The sequence below is a fragment of the Tenrec ecaudatus genome, chromosome 3 (genome assembly GCF_050624435.1).
Source record: "Tenrec ecaudatus isolate mTenEca1 chromosome 3, mTenEca1.hap1, whole genome shotgun sequence".
Taxonomy (NCBI): Eukaryota; Metazoa; Chordata; class Mammalia; order Afrosoricida; family Tenrecidae; genus Tenrec; species Tenrec ecaudatus.
Window position 1 is genome coordinate 101,101,096 of NC_134532.1, and position 26,058 is coordinate 101,127,153.

A 26,058-nucleotide genomic window follows, 5' to 3' on the forward strand; every position below is an offset into this window, starting at 1 on the left:
GTGGCCAAAGATACAGCTGGAGGACTGGGCAGAGGACTCGTGGTTCAGATGGAGTTTCAACTTAATCCTAATGACAGTCAAAGTGAAGACAGTTCTTTAAGCAAGAGGGTCCCAAGACAGGGACCAGGAGGGTCGTCGCTCCCATGCCTGCACAGGCCCCCCACAGGAGACTGGGAACGAGTCCGGCAAGCATTAAATACCTGATGAGGACCCTTTAACCGGGCATGCTCCAATTCAGGACCCCCTAACCAGGTGGGCTTCATTCAGCCAATGGGGTCAACCAGTACCTTTGACCACGCCTCCCCAGCCGGAGGTTTAAAATACCTTGCGGCAGGACAGCCTTCCCTTCTCCCCCTGACCCTGCTCCTGCCCTGCTTGGCTGTGCCACAGACTCGGACCTCAGGTCACTCTTTGTGGGTGCGCCATCCACGAAGTCGCCCGTGTTCAGTGGTGAGCCCCAGCGCGGCTTATGCGCGGTTTGGCGCGCTTCTCTAAAATAGCGTGTACTCTTTTAAGACTATAAAACGGAAACTTCAGTTCTATACTGAAACTTCTGTTTTTTGTTATTTTTTTAAACTCCACTTGGATCACAAAGCAGGCATCTGCATGAATTCTTTCTTGTGTAAAGCCAGCAACCGAGGTGTTTCCCACCCTCAAGGTCCCCTGAAGCCTGTTAGGCGGCAGAAGCAGAGGCAGAAAGGTCATTAAAAGGGCGTCAGAGTGTGCATCGTTGTTCTAAAGGACCACAATCCACGATGCTCCAGTCCCTTTCTAAAATGTCATCATATCTGCATGTAACCCATCCACTTCCTACTGCAGATTCCTCTATTGTGATACACAATGCAATGTCAGTGCTATGTAAATTACATTTTACAGTCCCTCTTAGGCTTGGAAGGAGTGCTTTGATCATTTAACTACGTTTTTCTCCAAAAACCATAATCACTACCATAGCCTTGATTCCAACACACAAAGACCTATAGGGCAAGGTAGAATTGCCCCTGTAAGTTTCCAAGACTAACTCTTTATGGCAGCAGAGAGCCTAGTCTCTTCCTCACAGCTGCTGGTGGTTTTGAACTGCTAACCTTATGATTAGTTGCCCAATGAGTTATCACTATGCCTCTAAGACTCCAATTGCTTTATAGGAGCCTCTTTGTTTTTGTCTCCAAAATATTTTCATTCTTTCTTTATAAATCGTTTTATTGGGGGTTCGTTCAGCTCTTAGAACCATCCATCCATCCATTGTGTCAAGCACATTTGTGCATATGTTGCCATTATCCTTTTCAAAACATTTTCTTTCTACTTGAGCCCTTGGTATCAGCTCCACCTTTTTCCTCTCCCTCCCTGGAGCTACCCTCGTGAACTCTTAACAAATTATAAGTTATTGTCTTCATATCTTACACTATGCACAGCTGATTGAGTCCACAGATGCAGAACCTGTGGACTATGGAGGACTAGTGGTAATGGTGTTGGTGGGAAGGTGGGGTTAGTAAGAGAAACAGAAGTATCCAAAAATGAAAATAATATTCAGGTGTCTGCTTTGGGCAGCTGGGTGGACAACGTGAGGTCATTCCCTACAGAAATGAAAGAACACAAGAGTAGAGGCTGTGTGTGTGTGTGTGTGTGTGTGTGTGTGTTTGTGTACGCGTGCGCAAAAGGTACAAGGAAAGTGTTGGGTCCTAATATGAGATGACCTGCATGATATCCAAGTGAGATAAACAAGAGGGTCCAAAATATGGTTCTGAGGCTCAAAAGCAGATCTGAGCTCATGATGCAAAGCCATCTGTATGTGTATGAATGAGAGGGAAGCCACTCGGGGATGAAATAGGCTAGGGCACCTGTGCAGAAGGAGGGGGAGCAGGTCCTGGAGGCCTACAGGAAAATAGAAGCCATCCAGGAGGCTGGGAGGGAAGGGCCAGAGAGGCGGGAAGAAGGTTCAAGGCGTGGAGAGCGTGGACAGGCAGCTTATGGGCTTACAAGAGGAAAGTTCAAATAAAGGCTAGAAGGTCTGTTGGAGCGGAGCAGTCCATCAGGTCAGTGAGCGTGCGCACGCTCGTTTGGAAAAAGGGAGAGGAAACGACCCAAGATGAGAGGGTTAACGATGGAGGGGAGGGTGTGGGATTGGAAGATAGCCAGGGATTCGACATTTAGATGCTCATGGGAAGAAGCCAGGATTGTGCTGGGAGAAGAAAGAAAAAAAAAAAGTAAAAGAACTGTACTCAGAAGACTGTTGATGATTAAAATCTAAAACCGAAGACTACTCAGAAGTTGTAATTCTCTAAAAAACACTCCATAGAAGACTGAAGGGAATATAACCATGTTGAAGATTAAAGACATAAAAGGATTTAATACTCAGGAAGAAAAAAAAAACGAATCTTTGGAAGACCACAAATAAATACCAAAAGGACTCCAAACCCCTGCCATGGGGTCAATCCTGGCTCCTAGGGACCCGATATTGTAAATCCTTCCTGGGGCGATAGCGGTGTCTCCAACGTGGAAAGGTAATCTAATATTGACCTTCAGCTCCACTCCACTAGGAGGCATTACACACTCAGTGTCGGAAACCTGCCAGAGAGGTTAAAGGTTGTTAATCTTCCAGAGGAGGCATATGGTTGGGGGGTAAACAGAAGTTAATGCTGAAAGCACAACTTGCTACTGACGAATGTCGATAAAAAGAAAAAACCTTAGTTGGCAGAGGCAGCATGTCCCTAGTCAACGTCTCATGACTGTTTCCCTGGCTGCAGCTGCGGGAGAGCCTGATTCTCTGATTCCTCCCAAACAGCCTTTGATCATTGATTTCGATTGGCTACGCACCTGTTTGACGCCTGGCTTTCCCTGTGTTTGACGCCCTGCAGCCTCTTCCCCATGGGTAAGGAGTTGTCAGGTATTTCAAAAGCTGTGGTTGCCCTCTTTCGAGGATAAACTACCCCCATCCCCAACACATATGCTCCCAAGCATGAGCTCTAGCGCCATGTCAAACCAAAGTTAATACACAAAAACCCCGTTTTAAATTACATAAAGAAAAGCCCATTTGAAGGGACATTACTAATGCCCAGAAAACTCAATCGAACAATAATGGCTGCAGGTCCAATCTAAAGAGTGTAAGAGTTGACTACTGATTGTAGGGTATCCATTTTCCTCTTTGAGGCGTTAGATTTTATGTCAATCGGCACTTGTAGAGGGACATCCAAACTATCAACCGGGGCACAGCTTATTGCTCCTGAGGGGTTGTGGTCTTTGGGTTTTTGTTTGTTTGACTTGGAAGAACTTTATTTTTTAACAGTTTTAATAGCACTTCATCCACATGTCATATAATTCACTAATTCAATCATATCAGAAGAACTGTACAATTGTCACCATATTCAATCCTCGAACATTTTCTTCTTCCTTGTAGTCATTGTTATTCATGTCATTTTTTTTCTAATTGTGGCACAATATACACAACAGAACATTGTCCAATTCCATAACTTCTACTTGTATAATTTGGTGTCATTGGTGATACTCTTCATGTTGTATAACTGTTATTGATATCCTTTTCCAAATTATTCTACCACTGTTGACATACACTGTGTTAGTCCGGGTAGACTAGAGAAACAAATCCATGGACACACATATGTGTATAAGAAAGAGATTTATACACAAGAGCAATTGAACATTGAGAAAACATCCCAAACCAGTCCAGCCCAAGTCCATAAGTCTGATATTAGCCCATATGTCTGATACCAATCTATAAAGTCCTCTTCAGACTCACGAAACACATGCAATGATACTGAATACAGGATGATCACAAGCCAGTGGGTAGAAAGTCTTTGGATCCAGTGGCACTGTAAGCATCTCAGTGCTGGCAGGGGTCTCTCTGTGGCTTCTTCAGCTTCAGAGATCTGGTTGCATCCATGGAGCTTGTCTTCTGCAATGTCTCCCAGGGCATGGCAGAGAGAGAGAGAGAGAGAGAGTGTGTCAGAGACTCAGAGAGTCATAGTCTTCTGCCTCCAAGGAGGAAGTTCCAGAATTCTCAGGAGAAGGCCATGCCCACACAGAAGTCTCATTGGCTATCTCCAGATTGACAGCCTAGACTCCACCCCTACAGTCTTAATCCTTAAATTGACGTCAGATTTGGTGACTGCCACATACACTCAATGCCCCTTACACAACAATTCTTTCGCCTTTGCCTATGGTAATATGTTAGTCCAGGCAGACTAGAGAAACAAATTCATAGAAACTCATATGTGTATAAGAAAGAGGTTTATGTGTGGAATGGGGACCCAAAGCCCATCTGTAGGCAACTGGACATCCCCTTACAGAAGGGTCATGGGGAAGAGATAAGCCAGTCAGGGTGCAGTGTAGCAGCGATGAAACATACAACTTTCCTCTAGTTCTTTAATGCTTCCTCACCCCCCACTATCATGATCCCAATTCTACCTTACACATCTAGCTAGACCAGGATGTACACTGATACAGATAGGAACTGACAACACAGGGAATCCAGGACAGATGAACCCTGCAGGACCAGTGGTGAGAGTGGCAATACCGGGGAGGATAGAAGGAAGGTGGGGTAGAAAGGGGGACCTGATTACAAGGATCTATGTATAGCCCCCTCCCTGGGGGATGGACAACAGAAAAGTAGGTGAAGGGAGATGTTGGACAGTGTAAAATGTGACAAAATAATAATTTATAAATTACTCAAGGGTTTGTGAGAGGGGCATGGGATGGGAGGGGAAAATGAGGAGCTGATACTAAGGGCTCAAGTGGAAAGCAAATGTTTTGAGAATGATGATGGCAACAAAGGTACAAACGTGCTGGACACAATGGATATATGCATGGATTGTGATGAGTTGTATGAGCCCCCAATAAAATGATTTTTAAAAACAAAGAGATTTATGTACAAGAACAATTGAATATTGAGAAAATATCCCAGCCCAATGCAGATCAAGTCCATAAGTCCGATATTAGCCCATATGTCCAATAACAATCTATAAGGTCCTCTTCAGACTCACAAAACACATGCAATGACACCAAATGCAGGATGGCCACAGGCCAGTGGGTAGAAAGTCTTTGAATCCAGTGGTGTTTTAAGCATCTCAGCACTGGCAGGAGTCTCTCTGGCTTCAGAGGTCTGGTTGCACCAGGATAAGTTCATGTGGCTTCTTCAGCTCAGGGCACTATAGTAGTTCCATGTGTCTTGTCAGCTGCAATTTCTCCCAGGGTGTGAGCAGAGAGAGATAGTGTCTGCAACCTCTGAGAAGGAATACAGGATTTCCCAGAATTCTCAGGAGAAGGCCATTCCCACACAAAGGCTTCATTGGCTATGACCTGATTGACAGGCTAGACTCCACCCCTTTGCTGAAGTTGACAGGAGATTATATAACAGCCACAGGGATCTTCCTGCATCCCAGTTCACCTTTCTGCCTCAGTTACATGAGTCTGATGAGGGCCTTGTCTTAGCATCAGACGCATGGACTTAGTTAGACTGGGCTGGGACATCTTCTTGATTTAAAATCACTTCTTGATACAAAGCTCTTTCCTATACCTATATCACTGTCACTGGATTTGTGTCTCTAGACAACCCAGCCTCACACAGTTTTGATATTTAAAAAATTATTTTTCCTGGTGTCACAAAAACACCTTTTCAGTGTTCAGTAATAATTTGAAATGTTAAGGCTTTTTAGAGGATAATATTTTAGTTTAAATCAGTATTTTTTAAACAGGTTTTCCAGGAAGCCACAGAAAATTCTCTTGGAAATTTTCACAATTGAAAATACAGTTTGAGGAGCCCCTGCAATCTGGGTAAATGGTTTGCCCCACCATTGAGTTAAGTGTTGGTGTGTGGTGTCCCATGAACGTCAGAGTAGAACTGTGTGCTCTACAGGGTTTTCCGTGACTGAGTTTTCGGAAGTAGATAGCCAAGCCTTTCTTCTGAGTCACCTCTGGGAAAGCGTTGGCAACCACCTCCCTTTCTTTCCAAGCAGGCAGCATAGACCACCCACGGACTCCAACACCTAACCTGGATTTCAGGAGCCAAAGATGCCTATGTGTGTGGGGGTGGGGGGGTCACATTTATGAATTAGAAGAAACTCAATTCAATAGATAGGACTCTACAACAAACTGGTGTGCAAACTATAATCTTTGGTTTACACGGATCATTCCAGCCAGCCACCAACCTCCTCCCCCCATCCCACCCCACCCCATGTCCTCCTGTTTCTGTATCACATTTAGATTCTGCATGAATCTATTACCTGAAGACGTTGTGCTTAATGCTTTCCCAGGTGCTATTTCTCCGTGGGGTCATTCCTGCCGGGGGCCTGGTCGCTGGTCAGGAATAGTTCACTATGATTCCAGGTTCCAGCCACAGCCCCCTCCGCCTCCCACTCCCTCTTGGCGTCCAGGCCCTCAGGCCCGCTATTAACTTATAAGAGCAAAGCAGTCTAATCTTCCACTTACACTGCCATTAAACAAGGTGAAATGGATGTGGGTAAATCACTTTCCTTGCTTTAATCAGTTGCGTTCAGTAGAAAAGTACTTAAAAATGTATGTCCTGAGGAAAGTCAGCCCAGAGGAAGCTGATGCTGCTCAAACCATGGATAAATGATGATTCGGTGGAAAGTACCTGTGTTTGCTGAGCCTCTGAGAACATTGTTCTCTGACTTGAGAGAGAGAGACGAGCGCAAACTCATGTGATGGATAAAGAGCTGCCTTGTGCGCAGAAAAATCAACAGCAGAGAAGAACTCAAAAGAGTGTGAAAAATCCGTTGGGAATTATTAAGCAGCAGCGAATCCAGTGCATGCTTACTGCAGTAAGATCCTTGAAGCCAAAGGCGGTATGAATCAGAAACCTGTCTGAAAAGGACCATCAGATCCTTCCAACTACAAGATGAAGGAGCCAAGGGTCAAGGCTGCACCGGCCAAAGGCCGCCTCGGAGTGGGCTCCAGGCTCTGCGTCCATGCCGGGCCTCAGAAGCTGGGGAAGGAAGCATATTCCACTCCTGGTGCAGCAAATGACAGGAGACCAAGCCCGTGTCATTGGCGCAGATGCAATTATGAGCCAAAGGCTGATTTACATGAAATGACCAGTCTTCCCTGCACAAGGATAAGTGAAAGCTGAGAAGAGCGGGCCTTGTGCCCAAAGAAGTTCCAATGCCACGCCAATCCCGATCCAATTTCTTGTCAGCCCCCGCTTGGGAAGAAGTCGAGACTTCAGTTTCAGGAAGTTAGTTGACCTGACAAGCTTATATTTCATGGCCGCTGCTGTAAAAAAGATGGCAGAGTCACCTACTGGTTTTCTTAGATACCAACCAATCTTCATATTGAGGGTTCGGATCCACCTGGGGGCACCTTGACAGAAAGGCCCGGCACTCTGCTTCCTTAAAGGTTGCAACCCAGAAATGCCTGTGAAACAGTTCTGCACTCTCCTGTGGAGTCGGCACGTGTCACGATTCAGCCCTCCGCAACGGGGTTGAATGTTTTGGTGGTGGTTGAGGCTGTGACGCATGGCCTCACGCACAGTGAACACTGATCCATGGGCTTTTCACTGGCTCCTTTTTCACAAGCAGGTTGCCAGACCTTTCTTCTTAGTGCAGGGTAGCCCGGCTCCACTGTCACCTGTTCAGCATCATAGCGACACACAACCTCCACTGACAGAGGATGGCAGCGCATTGGTCCGAGTCAAACCCAGACCTCCCACATAAAAACCTACCACCATCAAGGTGATTCTGACCCATAGAGACCCTATAAAGAGCAGAAACGAACTGCCCCAGTGAGTTTCCGAGAATGTAACTGCTTACTGGATTAGAAGAGCCAGCGTGTCTCCCAAAGAGCATGCGGTGTTTTCGAACTGCTGACCTAGAAGTTAGCAGCCCATTGAGTAACCACTACCTAACCAGAGGTTCCACGTGGAAAGCGAAAAATCTACCCCTGAACCTTCACTGCCCTCTGTGTTTAAGCTTATGCTTTCTTAAATTTTGCTCTGCGGTTATTTTGATTGATGCAGCATTCTTAATAATGTTTACATGCATGTAATGTGTTTATTTTTTCAATTAGACTTAAGTTTGGAAAATTATTTAATTTTAATAAATCATTTTATTGGGAGCTCTTACAGCTCTTATAACAATCCACACATCCATTAGATCAAGCACATTTGTACATGTTGCCATCATTTCCAAAATATTTTCTTTCTACTTGAATCCTTGGTAGAAGCCCCTCTTTTTACCCCTCCCTCCTCCACCCCAGCCCCAACCCTCTTGAACACTTGATCAATTATGAATTATTATTTTCATATTGTACACCGTCCACTGTCTCCCCTCACCCATGTTTCGTTGTTTGTCCCTAGGTGGGTGGGTGGAGGTATTGTACAGTTATCATTGCGATCGGTTCCCCCTTTCTCACAACTTTTGAAAATTTACTTAGAATCTTGAACTCCCATTTAACATGCTGTGATCATTACATAATTTCATGTCAACTTGAAGATAAAAGTGTATGGGTGTGGATTAGCCTGTCAATCAGGTCATGGACCAATGGTGGCTCCTGTGGGCGTGGCTTTCCCTAAACAGGGTCCTAGGAACTTCTCCTGCCCTCTCTGCCTTCACCTTCCTGCTGGTGGGCCACTCTGAGACCTGATGCTTCTACCACCATTGTATCCACAGGACTCTGCACTCACCAGTCTGTGATCTTCCTGCACTCCGCATCATTGTATGTGGCTGTGCGAGTCTGACCAGGGTCTTAAGGACTGTTATCACACTTACGGACTTGAGTTGGGACTGGACTGGAATGTTGTCTTGATATGTGAAGGGGTACCAAAAAAAAAAAACACAAACCAAAATCAGGAAAAAGATACACTGGGCAGAGCTTTTGTAGTATGAATTTTCCCCACTAGGCAGGTATCAAGCAACTCGCTTTGAGTTAGTGCACCCAGTGGCATTGCCTGGGAAGGTTCTCTCGGGTCACAGTGAATGCTTTTGTAAAAGTAGTTTTGCTCTAATCTCATTTTCTGTCATGGTCAATTTAAGAGAATGGTGTATGACTGTGAAATTTTGTGTCCTACTTGGGAAAAATACTGCAGAAACTGTTGTGATGTTGAACTCAGCTTACAAGGGCTGTGCTACGGGAAAAAATCAAGTATCCAAGTGTTTTCTCATTTCAAAAACACTTTGATCGATTACAAACCTCGTTCTGGAAGTCCATCAACTTCATGAACAGATGAAAATGTTGACTTTTAGTACATTTGGAGTTCGTTCCATAAGCTCAGACTAGTAACCAAATTCTTTTTAAAAGTTCCAAAAAGATTGTTTAACAGGGTGTGACAAAAAAAAGCCTGATTTGTGGCAGATAGGGGACTGGTTTTGACATGACAATTCACCTGCTCATGCAGCCATCTGAGTGCACCAGTTTTGGGGAAAAACCAGCATGGCTCTCTTGTCCCATGCGTCTTACTCACCTGTTCTTGCTCTGTGTGACTTCCTTTTGTTTTTACAAATTAAGAGGGACATGAAAGGACAGTGATTTGACGCTGTAGAAGAGGTGAAGAAAAAAACAAGGTGCTGTCAGCTATCCAAACAGATGAATTTGAAAAATGTTTCCAAGAATGGAATCTCAGATTTGACGTGTGTTAAGTGCAATGGAGAGTACTTTGAAGGTGATAAGGTTATTTAAAAAAAAAAAATACATAGCTTTGAAAAAAAGATTTTTTTGTGTGGGGAGGGTAGCACCCTATACATCGCTTTAAAAAATTCTTTTTGGGGGGTACCCCTTGTATACTGTATGTGCTCAAGTATAAGCTGACCCGAATATCAGCTAAGGCACCTAATTTTACCACAAAAAGTGCATTTAAAATGTGCTGAAAAATTGGGCTTATACATGAGTAATACAGTAACTACTTCTTGATATAAACTTTGTTACACATACTAACGAGTCTCTGCATTTGTTTCTCTAGTACCTTAGCCTCACACATGCCTCTTAGACAAGGTCAAATGCTGGGGTGGAGGCCCTGACGGCTGGCAGTTCAAACGTACCCAGAGGAATCTCAGAAACTTGTGACCGGCTTCCAAATGTCACTCGGACATGCTGTGGGAACCCCAGGGAACTATGTTCTATCCTGAAACAGGAGTCACTGTGGGTGGAATGTGATCCGAGACCAGGGGCTTGCTCTGTGGGGTGGTTATCGTATCTTAATTATGGGCAGTCCAAGCCCCGCCAGCGAGTCATTTCTGAGTCGCAGTGATCGCAGGCAGGGGTTCTGAGGCTGTGGATCTTTCAGGGTGCAAACAGCCTCATCTTTCCGCGGAGGAGTGGCCTTGGGTTTGAACTGTTAACTTTGTGCTTTGCAGCCGAATGCTATTCTGACAATGCCCCCAGGGCTCCTTAATTATGGTGAAGTCTTAGCTAAATGTATATACCTACCCAGAAGTTGACCGATCATAAAATGACAGCAATTTCACAGGACACTTTAGCAATTGCCTTGATAGTTCAGCTCTGTTAAACTGGTTGTCTCTGAACAAGAGCGTGTTTCGTTTTGCCAGTGTGTTCTTCCAAAGGCAATGGCTTCCTGTTTCGAGTATCCCTTTGCCCCTCTTCATTTGAAGTGGTGACAAAGTATTTGTTGTTATTAGTTGACCCCACTCAGAACTATGTTACTACTTAGAGGCCAGAATTTAAAATGTCACAAAGTGTGAGGGGGCTTCAAAAATTATGTGTGTGTGTGTGTGGGGGGGGGGTGACTGTCACCCTTTAGTTCCATTTCCCCAAATTTTTGAAATATTTAGGTAGCCAAACTAATGTTAAGAAATTTTCATTCTGTGAAAAGCACATAAAAGCTGAAGAAGTGAATCATTTTTGAAGAAGTGAATCATTTTAATTGATACTACCTAAGAGTTATGTGATAGTCCGGGTCGACTAGAGAAACAAATCCATGGACACACGTATTTATGTATATAAGGGAGAGGTTTATGTACAAGAGCAACTGAACATTGAGAAAACATCCCAGCCCAGTCCAGATCAAGTCCGTAAGTCCGACAGTAGCCCATATGTCCGACAGCAGTCTAGAAAGCCCTCTTCAGACTCACAAAACACATGCAATGATGCCGCATGCAGGACGACCACAGGCCAGGGAGTGGGAAGTCTTTGGATCCGGTGGTGTTGTAAGCATCTCAGCGCTGGCAGGGATCTCTCTGTGGCTTCTCCGGCTTCAGAGGTCTTGTCAGCTGCAATGTCTCCCAGGGAAGTCTGCAGAGAACGAAGTGTCTCTTGCCTCCAAGGAGGAAGTACCAGATTCCCCAGAATTCTCAGGAGAAAGCCATGCCCACATAGAAGTCTCCTTGGCTATCTCCAGACTGACAGCCTAAACTCCACCCCTACATTCTTAATCCTTATATTGACACCAGATTAGGTGACTACCACAAATTAGGACCATTTCCTGGGCCAATCGCAGACTTGTCCTCTTCCCTCCATGGTGACAAGTATCTGTCGCTGATGAGTGGTGTCTATCCGACTCGCACATTTATGGAGCTTGTGTCCACCCCTCCCTACACTGTCTCCCAGGCCCCTGCAAGGCCAAGAGTCCATAGCCACTTATTTTCCAATCGTTTACTGAGGTATAATTCACATACCACGCACTTCCATAGTTCAGCTGTATGAGAGCTGCATGTACATCACCACAACCAGTTCCAGAACATCCTCCCTGCTCCTGTATTATCTGCTGCCAATTTCCCTCCAAACTCCTCCTGCCCGTAACCCCAGTAAGTCATTACATCAGTTATTCTCTCTATACATGTGAGTGGCCATATTAAGGCACTGTGTGCTGCTCCAAATGGTGAGAAGTAATTGAATGTAAATATTCCCGTGTATTTAATCTGTGCACAAATGTGTCTAAAAACACAATACAGTAACAGCTGGCCTGCTTCCCTGGCTATTGTTATCCACTGGCTCCTCTGCGCATTTCACTGCGGACATTGGAGCCAAGTTCACTGCTGGTTGCTATTCCTGTTCGAGAGGAAGAACTAGAACCCATACTCAGACCAGTCACTTTTATCGTATTGTCCACCCAAATGAGGTTAAAGTGGATTTTTCGTAGACGAGCCCTGAATCGGGTAGCTCACTGCCAGGTCAGCAGTTCAAACCACTAGTTTCTCTGAAGGAAAAAGATGAGGTTTTCTGCTTTGGAAATCCACAAGGGCAGTTTTACTCTGTCAGACTTGACCCAATGGCACTGGGCAGTTGTTTTGAAGAGGGTGCATCGTATTGAATGGAGAAGCAGTGGGGACATTGGGAGCAGATGCAATGTGGCGTTTCCAAGTATTTTGAGATTGAGAAATGGAGTCTTTTTCAGTGGGTTCAGTTTATCAAATAGATGTTCTCTTTGGGGAAGGCCTCAGATGTATAGCTTCAAGACTGATTGCCTGCAAGTGAGAGCCTCACTCAAGTTCAATCCTTATTACCAAACATCAAAGACAGGATAATGGTAAACGTCCTACATGGACCACAAGATTAAAGGATTGTACTCAGAAAGGCCTTTCTTATTGACAAAGATTTATGTTTTTAACAGAGTGCAAAAATATGAGACACTTTTCAGATCAAAGACTACTGTTTAGAATGAGTCCCAATTGGGCTATCATTTTGTCAAGTCAATTACATTAAACGAATTAGTAAAGTCTGAAGCTGGGCTTTAAAGACCCAACCTCATGTTAAGTTCAGATGCAAACAGTACAGGTCTTAAAATAAGCTCTTGTGAGTAATCAGAACAGTATTATTTAGCAATTAAGATGGGCAGAAAATATTTTTGAAGACATTAAAAGGAATTGTTCTTAGTAACTGCCACGACACAGGATCTCAGCTGAAGATAGTGTAACGACTCCCTGGAGGTATAATTTTATCATTATACCACCAGTAACTTACAATGACTCTGAGCCATAGGCCTCCACTGTACTGATTTTTCTAACTTTATGAGCCAACGACGCAAAAGGCAATTCCTCTCTTTACCAAAGGCATCCGAACCGATCGCTGCTGTAAACACCGTCCTTTCTAACTCTGAGGGTGCCCTGGCAACTGAGCTGACTCCAGGCTGGAGTGTCCCTCTTCCCGGGAGCATTACACTTTACCCTGGGTTGCTTCGTGGTGACTCTTCCACCCCTTGGATGCAGCGTCCGAATCCTTGGTCTAACTGGGCTCGTTGCTATTTGGCTATGAGACGGTCCACAGGAAGAATTCCTTGTGAGGCGGCATACAGAGCTCTGGTGGCCCTGTGGGATTAGACCCAAACCCCCAGTGCTATGGACACCTGATTCATGGTCAACCTTTAAGGCACAGCAGACCTGCCCTTGTGGGTTCCTGAGGCTCTCTACGGCAATAGAAACCCTCATCCTTTCCGTCTGGGATAAATACAGGCCTGCTTGTAACCACCAGCACTCTGACAGAGAACAGTGAGGCTGTCCAGGCAAAGATTCAGCTTCGGAAACCTTAGAAAGCATGCGATGAGTCAGAATCAACGTGATGGCAGTGGATTTGGTTTGGTTGAGCCTCCAAGGAGCTCTGGCGGAGCTGTTAGGCAGCTAACCAGAGTCCATGGTGCTCCTCGAGAGAAGGGGAGGCATCTGCTCCCGTAAGGACTCACTGCTTGAGAATCCCGATGGAGGTCTGCTCTGCCCTGGAGGGCCACTGTAAGTTAGAATCAACACAGTGACAGTGGGTTTGGGGTTTCCAAATCCTCATGCTCTGGAAGGAAAAACCTAACTTGGAGAACAGCTCCCACTGAAATCAACAATACAAATGTCCAAACCTGGTCTCCACTTGACCTTGTCATACCTGGAACTGCAATTCTAGATCATCTGTCATGCCGATCTAAAACTTATTAACTGAAACCAGGGTTATCCTAGAATCAGCTCTACACAACACACACCATATATACTCATATATAAGCTGAGTTTTCAGCACATTTTTACGCAGTTTTTGTGGTAAAATTAGGTGCCTCGGCTGATATTCGGGTTGGCTTATACTGAATATATATGGTATATATTATGAAAGCATTAAGTGAAATAAATATACGTACATGATAGAAATAGTTGAGCTAAAATTATTTTTGGTGGCTTCAGATTTTAAAAAAATTGAAGACATGATGAATTTTCATGAGAAACCTTTTCTCGATGGATATATGTGCCACTGCAGCAAGAATACATACCCCAATCTTCACTGACACTGAGGGGAGCAAAGCCAGGGCCAATGCCTTCTGTGGACTGGAACGGACATCTCAAGGACCTGGCACCTTTCCACTGCCTCACTTCTTCTCTGCTCTTTTCTCAATACAGCGGGCAGTGGCTTCTCTCCACTTGCAAGGTGATCTTGTGATAAACATCTCATAGGCAAGGAGGCTAGGTAAACACCAGATAAGCCCAGGATGTGGAACAAACCAGAGTCCTGGGCATGGGATTTGTCAACTAACACTCCTAACGAACGACCTATCATGGACATCTATCCTCTTTAATGTAGCTCTGCTTCTAGATGACTTGCAATTATGTGGCAAATCGCTTTAGCCAAGTATCTGTGACACACATTTTATCACAGAATATGCAAGCTAGTGAAATGCTATCTGCATTTGGAAGTACTACCAACTTGGACCAGATGCTAAATTCATCAGATTCATCAGATTTTTAAAGGCCAAACTCTGTTTCTAACACTCAATCTCTATCTCCAAACTCAGTCTTTAGTGAGTGTAACACAAGCCTGTCGTAGGTGGAACGCGAGTCAGTAGAAAGCACCGAAAGGCCACTACAGTGCCTCAGAGACCCAACGCAGAGCTTGCTTTCCATGTCGATTCTGCTTTCAGTTGCAGCAACAGTAACTCAGCTTATAGGAAACACACTCTGCATTTCCAGGGTTTAAAGTTTTATTAGAAAAATCATACACAAAAGTAAAAAACCTATCAAGACTGTTTCGGTTGGCAAATTCATTTTCCGCACGGGTTAGTGTGGAAAGAGAAGTGACGGCAGAGTCTTCGACAACAACCAGCGCTGCAAACGCGGCCCCTTAAAGATGAACGCCCATGTGCTTTCCCTGCAGGACAGCTGTAGCCCCATCTTCCAGGCTGTCAGCTCCAAGTGAGGCTTTTCCATAATGGGCTAGACATTTAAGTTTTCACTATTCCAAGCTTCAAGATATATGTCATTTCCTCAATCACCAAATACTTTATTCCCCAAATGTTTAAAGCGCACACTGCACAGCCAGGTGTGTCTGTTCTTCTGTTTTGCCAAGTAATATGAAACTGCTTCAAGGGTCAATTCAAGTTCAAGCCCATTCCAAAGTCCTAACATTGGATACTTGTCTTTGTTCGCTTTATGGGAAGGGTGCTTGAGTCATCTTTAGCTGCACAATGGAGGTGATGATGATGAGCTCTTTGAATTTCTCGGTGGCTTTTAGTATACTAGAATAATTAAATTATATCTGAATTTATAAGACTAAAAAGAAAAGCAGATGTCTTCCTCTTTTTATTGTTCCATCAAGGACATGCTGTAGCCCTGGCAGACGCTTACCATCTGTCTCTCTGCCAGGCTAGCAAGGCTCCCAGGGCCCCACGTGGGGAGACGGCAGCGATCTCGCAGCTTCTGCGGCACTAACATGCTACACGGCGGGCCTTTGCTCCGAGTCCTCCCAACCCTCTGCCTGGGTCAGCCTACTGCAATGGTTTGGGAAGAAAGAGAAGAAAAGAATGTAAAAAAGCAACAGCCTTTGTAATTAGTAGGAATACAGAGTCTATGAAGGTGAAGGCATTCGTGGTCCATTCTCTTCGGCCACACGCACATGACAAAGAAGCAGCCCTCTTGCTTATTCCGGGGAAGAAACTAGGTAAGTGTGCGTGTGACAACTGTGAGCAAGGTTGGCAAAACATTCCAGCAGTTTAGAAAAACTAAAACCAAAATACTATTCCTCTTGGGGGATGGGGAGGTTAGGGGATTGAATTCCAAAGTCGTCTAATAGAAAGTCAAAATGCATGGAAGGGGGCGGGGCATCAATAAGATCAGTGTCTTCCGGAATTACCGAGGTGGAAAGCCACCCCTGTGCGCACCTCCCCGGCCCCCCCGAAAGCCCCCCCTTTCTCCTCGGAAGTTTGACCGGTTTCTTTCCCGTCCACGGCCAGCAGAAGTTCCGCCTCTTCCTCCGCCCCTGGGCGCTCCACCTCCCCGATCAGATTTAGATTTGGGGGGTGGGGATTTGGGTCGCAGTCTCTCGATCTCTTCTGTACATCCAGTCAAGTAGGAATTTGGAGCGGTGAAATAGGATGCATAAGTCTCCGCATTGTAGTTACTATTTGTAAGAGTTGGTCCAACTGTTAGCCAGCCTGAAACGGAGACAAACCAGGTTATCCTTATCCTCTTTCCCAACTCCCCTCCAATTCCCACCACATTCCCAAAGCTGCCCCTCACTCAAGGTTGACCTCTTTCACAGAATTATAGTCTCACAGATTACCCAGAATCATACCCCTCTTTGAATGATTTACAGGAATAAATATATACACACCACACAGTTTGTAAAAGGTATTTATTAACCTTTCCTACCCACCACGGGGTTAATAGGTGATATGCAAAAGGCAGAGTATGATTTATTAGCAATCCCTTCTTTCACATAGTTTATATGTTGTGGTTGTTAGGTGCTGCCCGGTTGGTTCTGACTCACAGAGACCCGATGTATAACATAATAAACCACTGCCTAGTCTTGTACTATCTCCATCATTGTTAAACTTGTAGCCACGGTGTCAATCCATCTCATTTATACTTATATACACATATGTACCTATTTTCATATAGCAGGTTTTTATATACATATATGAAATATACTATGTGAAGGAAAAAAATACCAGGGAGCTTCTATACACCATTTACCTGTCACCTCTTGACACTTTGACAGGTAGCAAAGGTTAATGAGTACATTTTATGTGTGTGTTCACACCACCCAAAGTCCATCAGGCATTGATGTGCGTACTTCCAATCTCTTGTTTCTCCTTGACATGGTGGTGGTGTCAAGAAAACAGCACACACAGGGATGAGAAATTAAAAAACTTAAAGATATAAGGAAAGTAGCTAATAGGGTATCATTCATGACATACCATCTTTCAAATAATATATGCAAATCTTGGGGAAGTGTATTGGTTACAGAAGCCTAAGAAATATTTTCCCCTCCCAAATTCTTCATTGTAACAGTGTCTTATTATAAGCTTCTGAAAGTATTTCAGAACATAGTATGTTTTAAATAGCCTGGCCTAAGACTACATTTAACTACCACAGTGATTTCTAAAACAGTTAAAGAAATGGTTAAGTAAAATTCCTAAGGTATATGTAATATAGGCTATTTCTCCCCCACACCCCCCACTGCCCAATAAATCAGCTACAAAAGACCTCTTTTAAATTTTTAAAAAGCAAAGGTACCATTTGATAATTACTCTATATCTTAACCAAGCCAAGCTCTCTTTTATCTCAGTCACCTCATCTATGAATACATAAAGTTGGATAGTGAAAAAGAATAACGAATACATTCCAACTATGATCTTAGGGAAGAATACAAAAACACAATCAAGACTATTTAAAACAAATCAGTCTTAGAATACATGACTAGAATGTTCTTTAGAAGCTAGGGGGTCTCCACAGGGAAAGAGGGACCAATCTTCAACCTGGTGCTCCAAGATACATCTGAGGGGCCAGCCCCAATCCCCACTACATGGAGAGCCACTCCTCCCCCCAAGAAGAATTCACTTCAGAGGACAGCACTGAAGCTACAGCTCAGGGAGAGGGACATGTCTGATCAGACAACACAGGAACAAATGAAGGGGGAGGAAGAGAGTGGAACAAGTCCTGGCCCACCAAGCCCAAAGGATTGTATTCCTGCTCAGAGCAACCAATGCACAAAGAGGATGATGAGGCCGGCCCCACCACAAGGCACGCCATGCCTCACTGACCCATAGCCCTACAGGACACAACATTGGAGACACAGTGCGGGAATTCTGCTCGAGCTGACCCCACCACACCAAGGAGAAATACTAAGGGCATGTAACAGAACAGCAAGGGGAGCAGAGCAATGACGTCCTCAGGGAATACCAAAAATAGACTGTGGGGTCAGGGCATGGCACCCCATCAGACTCAGCCAGACAACACTCGTAAAGGTCAATAAACAGACCTTGAACTATCTATAGGCTTTTCTCTTTTTCTGTCATTTTTTTGGGGTGGTTGTTGTTTTCTTTTGTTGCTTTGTTTTGCTCTGCCTTGATTCTGTGCATATTATTATCTCTGCATGTCTATCTAGATAAGATAGGTGGGATACACGATCTGGAAGAGAAAACTGGACTGATGGCTCCAGGGAGGACGGGGAAGCAGGGGAAAGGAAGTGAGTATTAGCCCAGGGACAAGGGAACAACAAGTGATCCAAAATTGAAGGTGAGGATGTAGGAAAGCCTAGTAGGGCTTGATCAGGGGCAATGTAACCGAGACATTACTGAAACACAAAAGCAGGCTGAACAAGACAGTGGGTCAAGAGGAAAGTCAAAAGAAATAGAGGAAAGAACTAGGAGGCAAAGGCATTTATAGAGGTCCAAATACAGGCATGTGCATATGTAAATATATTTACACATGACGATGGGGGAATAGATCTATGTACATATAGTTATAGGTTTATTATTAAGGTAGCGGATGGACATTGGGCCTCTACTCAAGTACTCCCTCAATGCAGGAACACTTTGTTCAATGCAGGAACACTTTGTTCTATTAACCTGGCATTCCCTGATGCTCACCTTCCTGACACGATCGCTGAAGACAAAGCAGATGCATAAGCAAATGTGGTGAAGAAAGCTGATGTGCCCAACTATTAAAAGATATAATATCTGGGTTCTTAAAGGCTTGAAGATAAACAAGTGGCCATCTAACTGAGAAACAACAAAGCCCACATGGAAGAAGCACGCCAGCCTGTGTGATCACGAGGTGTCCATAAGATCAGGTATCAGGCATCAAAGAATAAAAAGTCATAGCATTGTGAATGAGGGGGAGGGCAGAGTGGAGACCCAAAGCTTATCTGTAGGCAATTGGACATCAACATAAAGGGCCACGGGGAGGAGATGAGCCAGTCAGGCTGCAATATAGCAACGATGAAACATACAACTTTCCTCTAATTCTTTATTGCTCCCTCCCCCCTACTATCATGATCCCAATTCTATCTTACAAATCTGGCTAGACCAGAGCACATACATGGGTACAGATAAGTGCTGGAAAAACAGGGAATCCAGGACAGATAAACCCCTCAGGACTAATATTGAGAGTAGCCATACCAGGAGGCGAAGGGGAAGGTGGGGAGGGGGGAGAAGGAGGGGACGGGCGGAAACAGATCAACAATCTGTAATATAACCCCCTCCCAGGGGGATGGACAGCAGAAAAGTGGGTCAAGGGAGATATTGGTCAGTGTAAGACATGAAAAAATAATAGTAATTTATACATTATCAAGGGTGAGGGAGGCTGGGGAAAAATGAACTGATACCAAGGGCTCAGTAGAAAGAAAATATTCTGAAATGGTGATGGCAACAAATGTACAATTGTGCTTGACACAATGGGTGGATGTATGGATTGTGGTAAGAGTTGTATGAACCCCAATAAAATGATTTTTTTTAAAGCAGTAGCAAGGGGGAGGAGAATCTCGCTTATTTCGGACACATCACCAGAAATGACACCTTCCAGAAAAAGACGTGTATTAGTACAGCAGAGGGCCGATGAAAACCTCGCAGAAGTGGATGGGCACAGTGGCTGAGACAATGGGCTCAAACTTACCAGCACTCATTAAGTGGCAAAGGACTAGGCAATATTTTGTTCTGTTATAAACTCAATATGAATCAGAGCTATTCATAGGTGGCACCTATGTGATCTAGCTTAAGATGGCCTTCTTGAGGAAGAAGTATATTTGCAGACTCAACCCAAATAAGTTAATACCCTTTGAGCAGGCCTCTCTCCATATTATTACTTGGGTGGTCCACCCCCAAAGGACCTATACTTTGCCCTGGCAGATTTTCTATCCAAATTATAGTTCATTATACTAATTTTTGAATGAGCAGTAATAAAGAATCCCTATGGTATTTTCTAAACAAAAAAAATGCATATTTCTAAGGTTTATTCAACTGCTTGCTACAAATAAAAATAGAGGATGTACTGTATGAAAAATATCACCCCCCAAAACCAAACTCACTTCCATCACTACTCATGTTTAATAATAAACTCATTAAAACTGCTATCAAGCCATCCAAGAAGATTATGAATAATGACTTAAAATGTCAAAAGATATTTGACAAAATTCCAGGGGGTCTTGTTCATGGAAAATGTCTATTATTAAAAAAACTATCCAATTATTTTTTGCACGAAAATAAATGTGTATAACCTTATATGTGAACAGAAGCTAGGACTCTAGTCTGAAGCACTAAGAAGGATAAGACATCATTTGAAAGAGGCCCGATCAGAGAAACACGGTTTCTGCTAAAAGTGAAGCAAGAGCACACATCAACGGATGAGGATGAAGTCTGCGTGGGAAAATGGGGATGGTTCTTGATTTATAAACACGAATGGGGACGACGCCCCACGAAAGCCCGGTGGAAAGAAGAGCTGCTGCTGAGGACACAGCACGGCGTCCGTCAGCTGTCGGGGCCACGCTCACAGGGCGGCGCTGCCCTGCTGCGGCCCGACGGGCACAGACACCTCAGGGGGCCCGACGGAGAACTCAAAATTGAGCCAGCTCCGCGTGGCTCGGTGCCAAACTTGCACTCAATTCCTCTGCATACAAGAACCGAGCGAGCTTTCGATGGAAATTTGAAACCAGCGCGACTGGGATCCCGAAGCGTTCCCTGGAAGAACTGCAATAGAAGTTTTACTGCATGGTCCCAGAGACCAAAGACCATTAAAGAGATGGCGACCAAGAGGCGGAAGTGGGCCAGTCAAAGCACAAGCACGAGAAAACTTTCTGTGACGCTTGCTGGAGGATTAAAGAATAATAACATCTGCTTATGATGAGAGGGTTTTGAGAAAGTTAAAGTTTTAGCAGAAACACGCCCTGGAAAGTTTCCCCAGTGTCCTTCTCATCCAGGGCTAAGTTCCTGCTCATTCCTTCCCTCAAAGAAGGGCAATTTTGCCAGAGCTTTCATGTGAAATCTTTGGGTATCCGCCTTGTCTTGAATTGGCTCCCTCTGCTCCTTTTTGTTTTGTTCTAACTAAAAAAAAAAAAAAAAAAATTAAGGGAACTCATTTTTCTTCCGTTTACAATGTTACAAAGATCACACTGATATGGTTAAGTTGCCAGGATCCTCAATTATTTAGGGATGGACAAAACGGCTGGTATCACTGCTTACAAACGTGTCATGAACCTGATGGAGCGCATGATTAGAAATAAAGATCATATTTTTAATCTTTTAATTCCATTTTTCCAAGAACTTTTGAAGTCCGTTCCTGAGAAAAAAAATATAAAAATTGACTGTAATTATGAAAAAAATTATATGCAGGGCTACTTGAAAGTATTCTGTACAAGATAAAAATAATTCTTGGTGGTAGTGAGATTATGCATCTTTTGTTGTTACAATGAATTTCAATTATTAAGAGATTAGCATCTGTTTGATGTTTGCTTTTACTCTTCAGAAAGTCCTCGTTTTATTTTTAAGTTTTCTCCTTCTATAAAACAGCACTGGACACGGAAGACTGTTCCCAGATTCAACAGCGATTTGGGGGCAGGACAGGTTAATGATGGAAGAGAAAAATCTGTTCTGTATTTACTCAAACACTAGAGCCATAAGCTTAATATTCAATCTATATGGGCAGAAACATGCTCTGAACAAACAATCTTTCATTGAATACTCAAGGGATGTTACTTTCTTTTAAGCCAGTGAACATGAACGTTTGCCTGCCACAAGCTGTGCTGTCAAAATATTTTCATTCTGATGAAAAAGTAAAACATCCGTAGGAATTTTTAAGCAAGATGTTCGTGTATATTTGCAAAAGAACTCTAAATCACCCCCAGAATTCATCCTAGAGTTGTTTATATATTATGTACAAAATAACACATGGCCTAAACTACATTGAGGAAAAATTATTTTGAAAAAATTCAGGAAAGTAGAAAGTTTAAATAATTGCATTCCCACTCTTTAAAAATCAATATTCTATTTAAATTTGAATTTTAATAATTCAAAGGTACATGTTATTATAATCTTTAGAACAACCTCAAAAGAAACAATTAAAGAATATTTAATTAACAAACTAATAGAGAGAAAAAATGGAATAAAAGAATATTTAATCAACGGCCCCCATTCTACCCCACAAAGGAGAAAAAGGAACAGAGAACAGCTGGCATCAATGTAAACAATAGCAAGATGGCAATTTCTGTTCAAATATATCAGAAATTGCATTGTTGTCTAATGAAAAGATAAAGATTGTCAGATTAGATGAAAAAGCAATCACAAAAGACACATCTTAAATGTAGGAGCATCACCAATTTAACATGAAAGGACAGAAATATGCCATGCAACCACAAAACTTAAAACAAACTATTTTATACGCATGAAACAACAAAGCCTCAAATATATAAACAAATTAAAACTTAACACATAAATCAGCTTAGCTCACTGCTACCTGGTCTAGTCCAACTCATGGCAACCCACAGGCCAGGGGAGAACTATCCCGGGGGTTTCTAAGACTGAAACTCTTTATGGGAGTAAAAGCCTCATCTTTCTCCTGAGGAATGGCTGGTGGTTTTGAACTGCTGACTGTTAGCAGCCTAACATATAACCCTTTAGGCTACCAGGACTCCTCAAGTAACTAAATAATAAATGCACGATCACAATAGATTTTAACAGACCTTCCACATAAAGGATTTTCCACAAAGACTTTTTAAATTAATAAACTATACAACCAAAGTCCAAAACAAATGCCTATTATTTTCAATTGCACTTAGAACATTTATCAAAGTTGGGGCATAAAGCAAATCTAAACGAATTACAAAGGAGTGAAACATTACATTGTATGTCATTTGGCCACAATGATAATGTGGTAATTACATAATCTGGTACCACCTTGAGACAATTAGGAGTGAAGGGGTGGAGTTAGCCTATCAGGGCGCAGCTTGATGACCTCATGTGGAGGCGTTATGGAGATAAATAGCTTGCTGGAGATGGGGCACAGACACTTCCTGCTAGGCATTCCTGTCTCACATGGAAGTACACTAGAACCCTGGAGCTGGAGGAGCCACGTGGAGGCCCCTGCCAGCGCTGAGATGCTTCCACTGCACTGGATCCACAAGACTTTCCACCCACTGGCCTGTGATCATCTGCATTCAGCACCATTGCATGTATTGTGTGAGTCTGAAGAGGAATTCATAGATTGGTATCAGACATATGGGCTAATATTGGACTTATGGACTTGATCTGGACTGGGATGTTTTCTTTATATTCAATTGCTCTTGTATATAAAGCTCTTCCTTATACACATATGAGCACCTAGGAATTTGTTTCTCTAGTCTACCCAAATTAGCACATATACTCAAACAAATAACAAAAAAGTGATAATTTCAAGATAACACATTGTGATGAATCAAGAGTTAAATAAGAAGTCACATGAAGAATTTAAAAACTATTTTGAAATCAATACCCATAAAAATACTATAGATCAAATTTTAGACTGTAATAAAGCCATCCTTAAAGAAATTCAAATCTATACAGTACAATTCAATGCAATACAGAAAGCTGAGTAACCATTAACTAAACATGTCTCAGATACAAAAAATAGCAAAGTAAGCCGAGGAAATAATGAAATAATAGTAAATATGCAATAGAGTTCACCAAAAGAACAAAAATGCACAGTTTGAAAAGTGATTAAACTAATCAAGAGGAGCAAAACCACCTGCTAGAAGATAAAAAGTAACAGGAGATCTTACCAATAAGAAAATCGAATTCACAATTTTAAAATCTCTCATGTTAAAGAAAGAATACCCGAGGCCCAGATGGCTTCACTGGTGAATTATAACTATGCTGGCAAGAAATGACATCAACATTGTACAAAGTCTTCCAGAGGAGAGTTTGATGAGGCTAAGCAACCAGATGGGGTACCCAAACCTCAAATGTCCCAGCCCAGTCTTTCTCAGTAATACAGATGCGAGAGTGAGAAAACAAAATCACAAACTGCAACCAGAGAGGAACAAATCGTTAACAGGTCCAAACACTGGAAAATCGTTTCATATAGTTCATCACACTTGCAGAATAACGGCAAAATCACTAAAAGCACCGCCATCAAATCAGACTGGACTCATAAAGACCCTGCAGGGTATAGTATGGTTTCAGAGGCCGTACATCTTTATGGAAGCAGACAGCTGCTTAACAGACAATGCTTCACCAACGATGATATGTCTGACCTTCACGGGGTTGGCAAACTATAGCCTGCAAGTCAAATCCAGCGGTCTGTTGATAAGAACAAAGTTTCACGGGAATACGGTATGACTCTGGTATAAGACTCGCCCAGGGCTGCTTTCGCAAGCCGGAATGGCAAAACGGCAGAGAGCAAGAGACTGTATTGTTGGTAAGCGAAAGCACTGGCTATGTGGCGCTTTATAAAGTAATTCTACTAACCTCTATTTAAATGGATGAACAAAAAGAATTTGATAAAAGTCAACTTCTATACATGACTTAAAAAAAAATCTCTTAGAAAGCTAAAAGAAAAAGTTGCTAGTTGCCGTGAAGTTGAAACTAAAGAGGAACTTCCTCTAAGAAAGCAGCACTGAACTATGTAAATGGCACGCTTCAGGGAGCAATGCAGAGAGCAGGACCGAGAAGATGGGGTCTGCCATCACCTCTTCAACCATCGCTGGGGTAGATGCTACCAGGGCAGCAAGGCACGAAAATGAAATAAAAGGAATAAAGACCAGAAAGAAAAAACATGCTACCTTTTGGGGGAGGGGTAGGGGTAGGGTGGGGAAGGAGACCGGCAGCTGGCACAATAATATACACAGGGGAAAAAAGAATTAATAAGTAAATTATCAGAATCAATACATTATTTTATCCTGGCCAATATTTTTAAAGATCCAGAAGTAATCTAGCATTTTAGGTCAAGAGAGTGGGGTAAGGAATGCTCAAAATGTTTATTTCTTAACCTAAGTAATGACAGATGTGTGACCTTGTGAAACTTTATTGAGCTGCTCACATTAAATACTTTATAGCATGAATGTTAGCAAATTGTTCTGAGAAATAACACTTTAAAATAGGGAACAGTCTTTGTAAAGCCAAACCGGTTGTACACTACAGATTCCACATACAAAACACTCCTTTGGAAATGACTCCAGTTTTATTATTGTACACAAGCTAATGAAGGTCCTTGGGTGCCACAGGCGGTTTGCACTGGACAGCTAACCGAAAGGTCAGATTCAACCCCACCCACCCAAGAGTACCAATGAGGAAAGCCCTGGCGGCTTCTTGCATCCACTGAGATTACAGTGAAGAAAATCCTCTGAACCAACTGACTGCACGGCAACTACAAAGGAGTTTCCACAGCTGAGTTATTTTCCAATCTTTGTTTTCACCAAACACAGTAACAAAGAAGCAACTAGCAAGGGATGGGAGTTCCGTTGTAAATATACATTAAGGAACTTCAAGAATAACTCTTTTTTAAATTAACATTAGAAGTTTTCATAAATTCTCGCTTTTAGGGTTATTCTTCTGTAGAATCGACTTTTCTTACTATCTTTTTATAAAATGTAGACTGCTTAAAAAAAGAAAAGCTAAGAGTCTGGTTCATTCAATCCTTACATTGTATTTTACTCTCCTACTATGTGGTAAGGTCAGAGATCAATTTTCACTCTTTCTCTTATTATATTAAGGCTGAAGTAATTTTCAATACTAACACAGTTACTTGCATAGTTTCTGAAAAAGTATACAAATGTATGATAATTCAGCACTATGCTGTTAATTAATGTGGTGCCCAATTGAAAGAAAATCCTATTCCATAATAACCTAATTATTTTTCCCTAATAATAAATGCACATTTTACTTAGTAAAAAAATGACAATTCTGTAAAGACAATACTATTATACATGGATAAA

The 26,058-nt window shown here is 42.9% G+C and overlaps 1 protein-coding gene across 3 annotated transcripts in view; it reads right to left on the minus strand.

Annotated features, from left to right (window-relative positions):
* Positions 1 to 15,455: 15,455 nt before the first annotated feature.
* Positions 15,456 to 26,058, minus strand: part of METTL14 (methyltransferase 14, N6-adenosine-methyltransferase non-catalytic subunit) — a 41,400-nt gene continuing 30,797 nt past the window's right edge. For all 3 annotated transcript variants that reach the window (XM_075543880.1, XM_075543879.1, XM_075543881.1), the window contains one exon: positions 15,456 to 16,309. In XM_075543880.1, the coding sequence (XP_075399995.1) occupies positions 16,005 to 16,309 (305 nt within the window). In that variant the 3' untranslated portion in view covers positions 15,456 to 16,004. The remainder of the gene's footprint in view (positions 16,310 to 26,058) is intronic.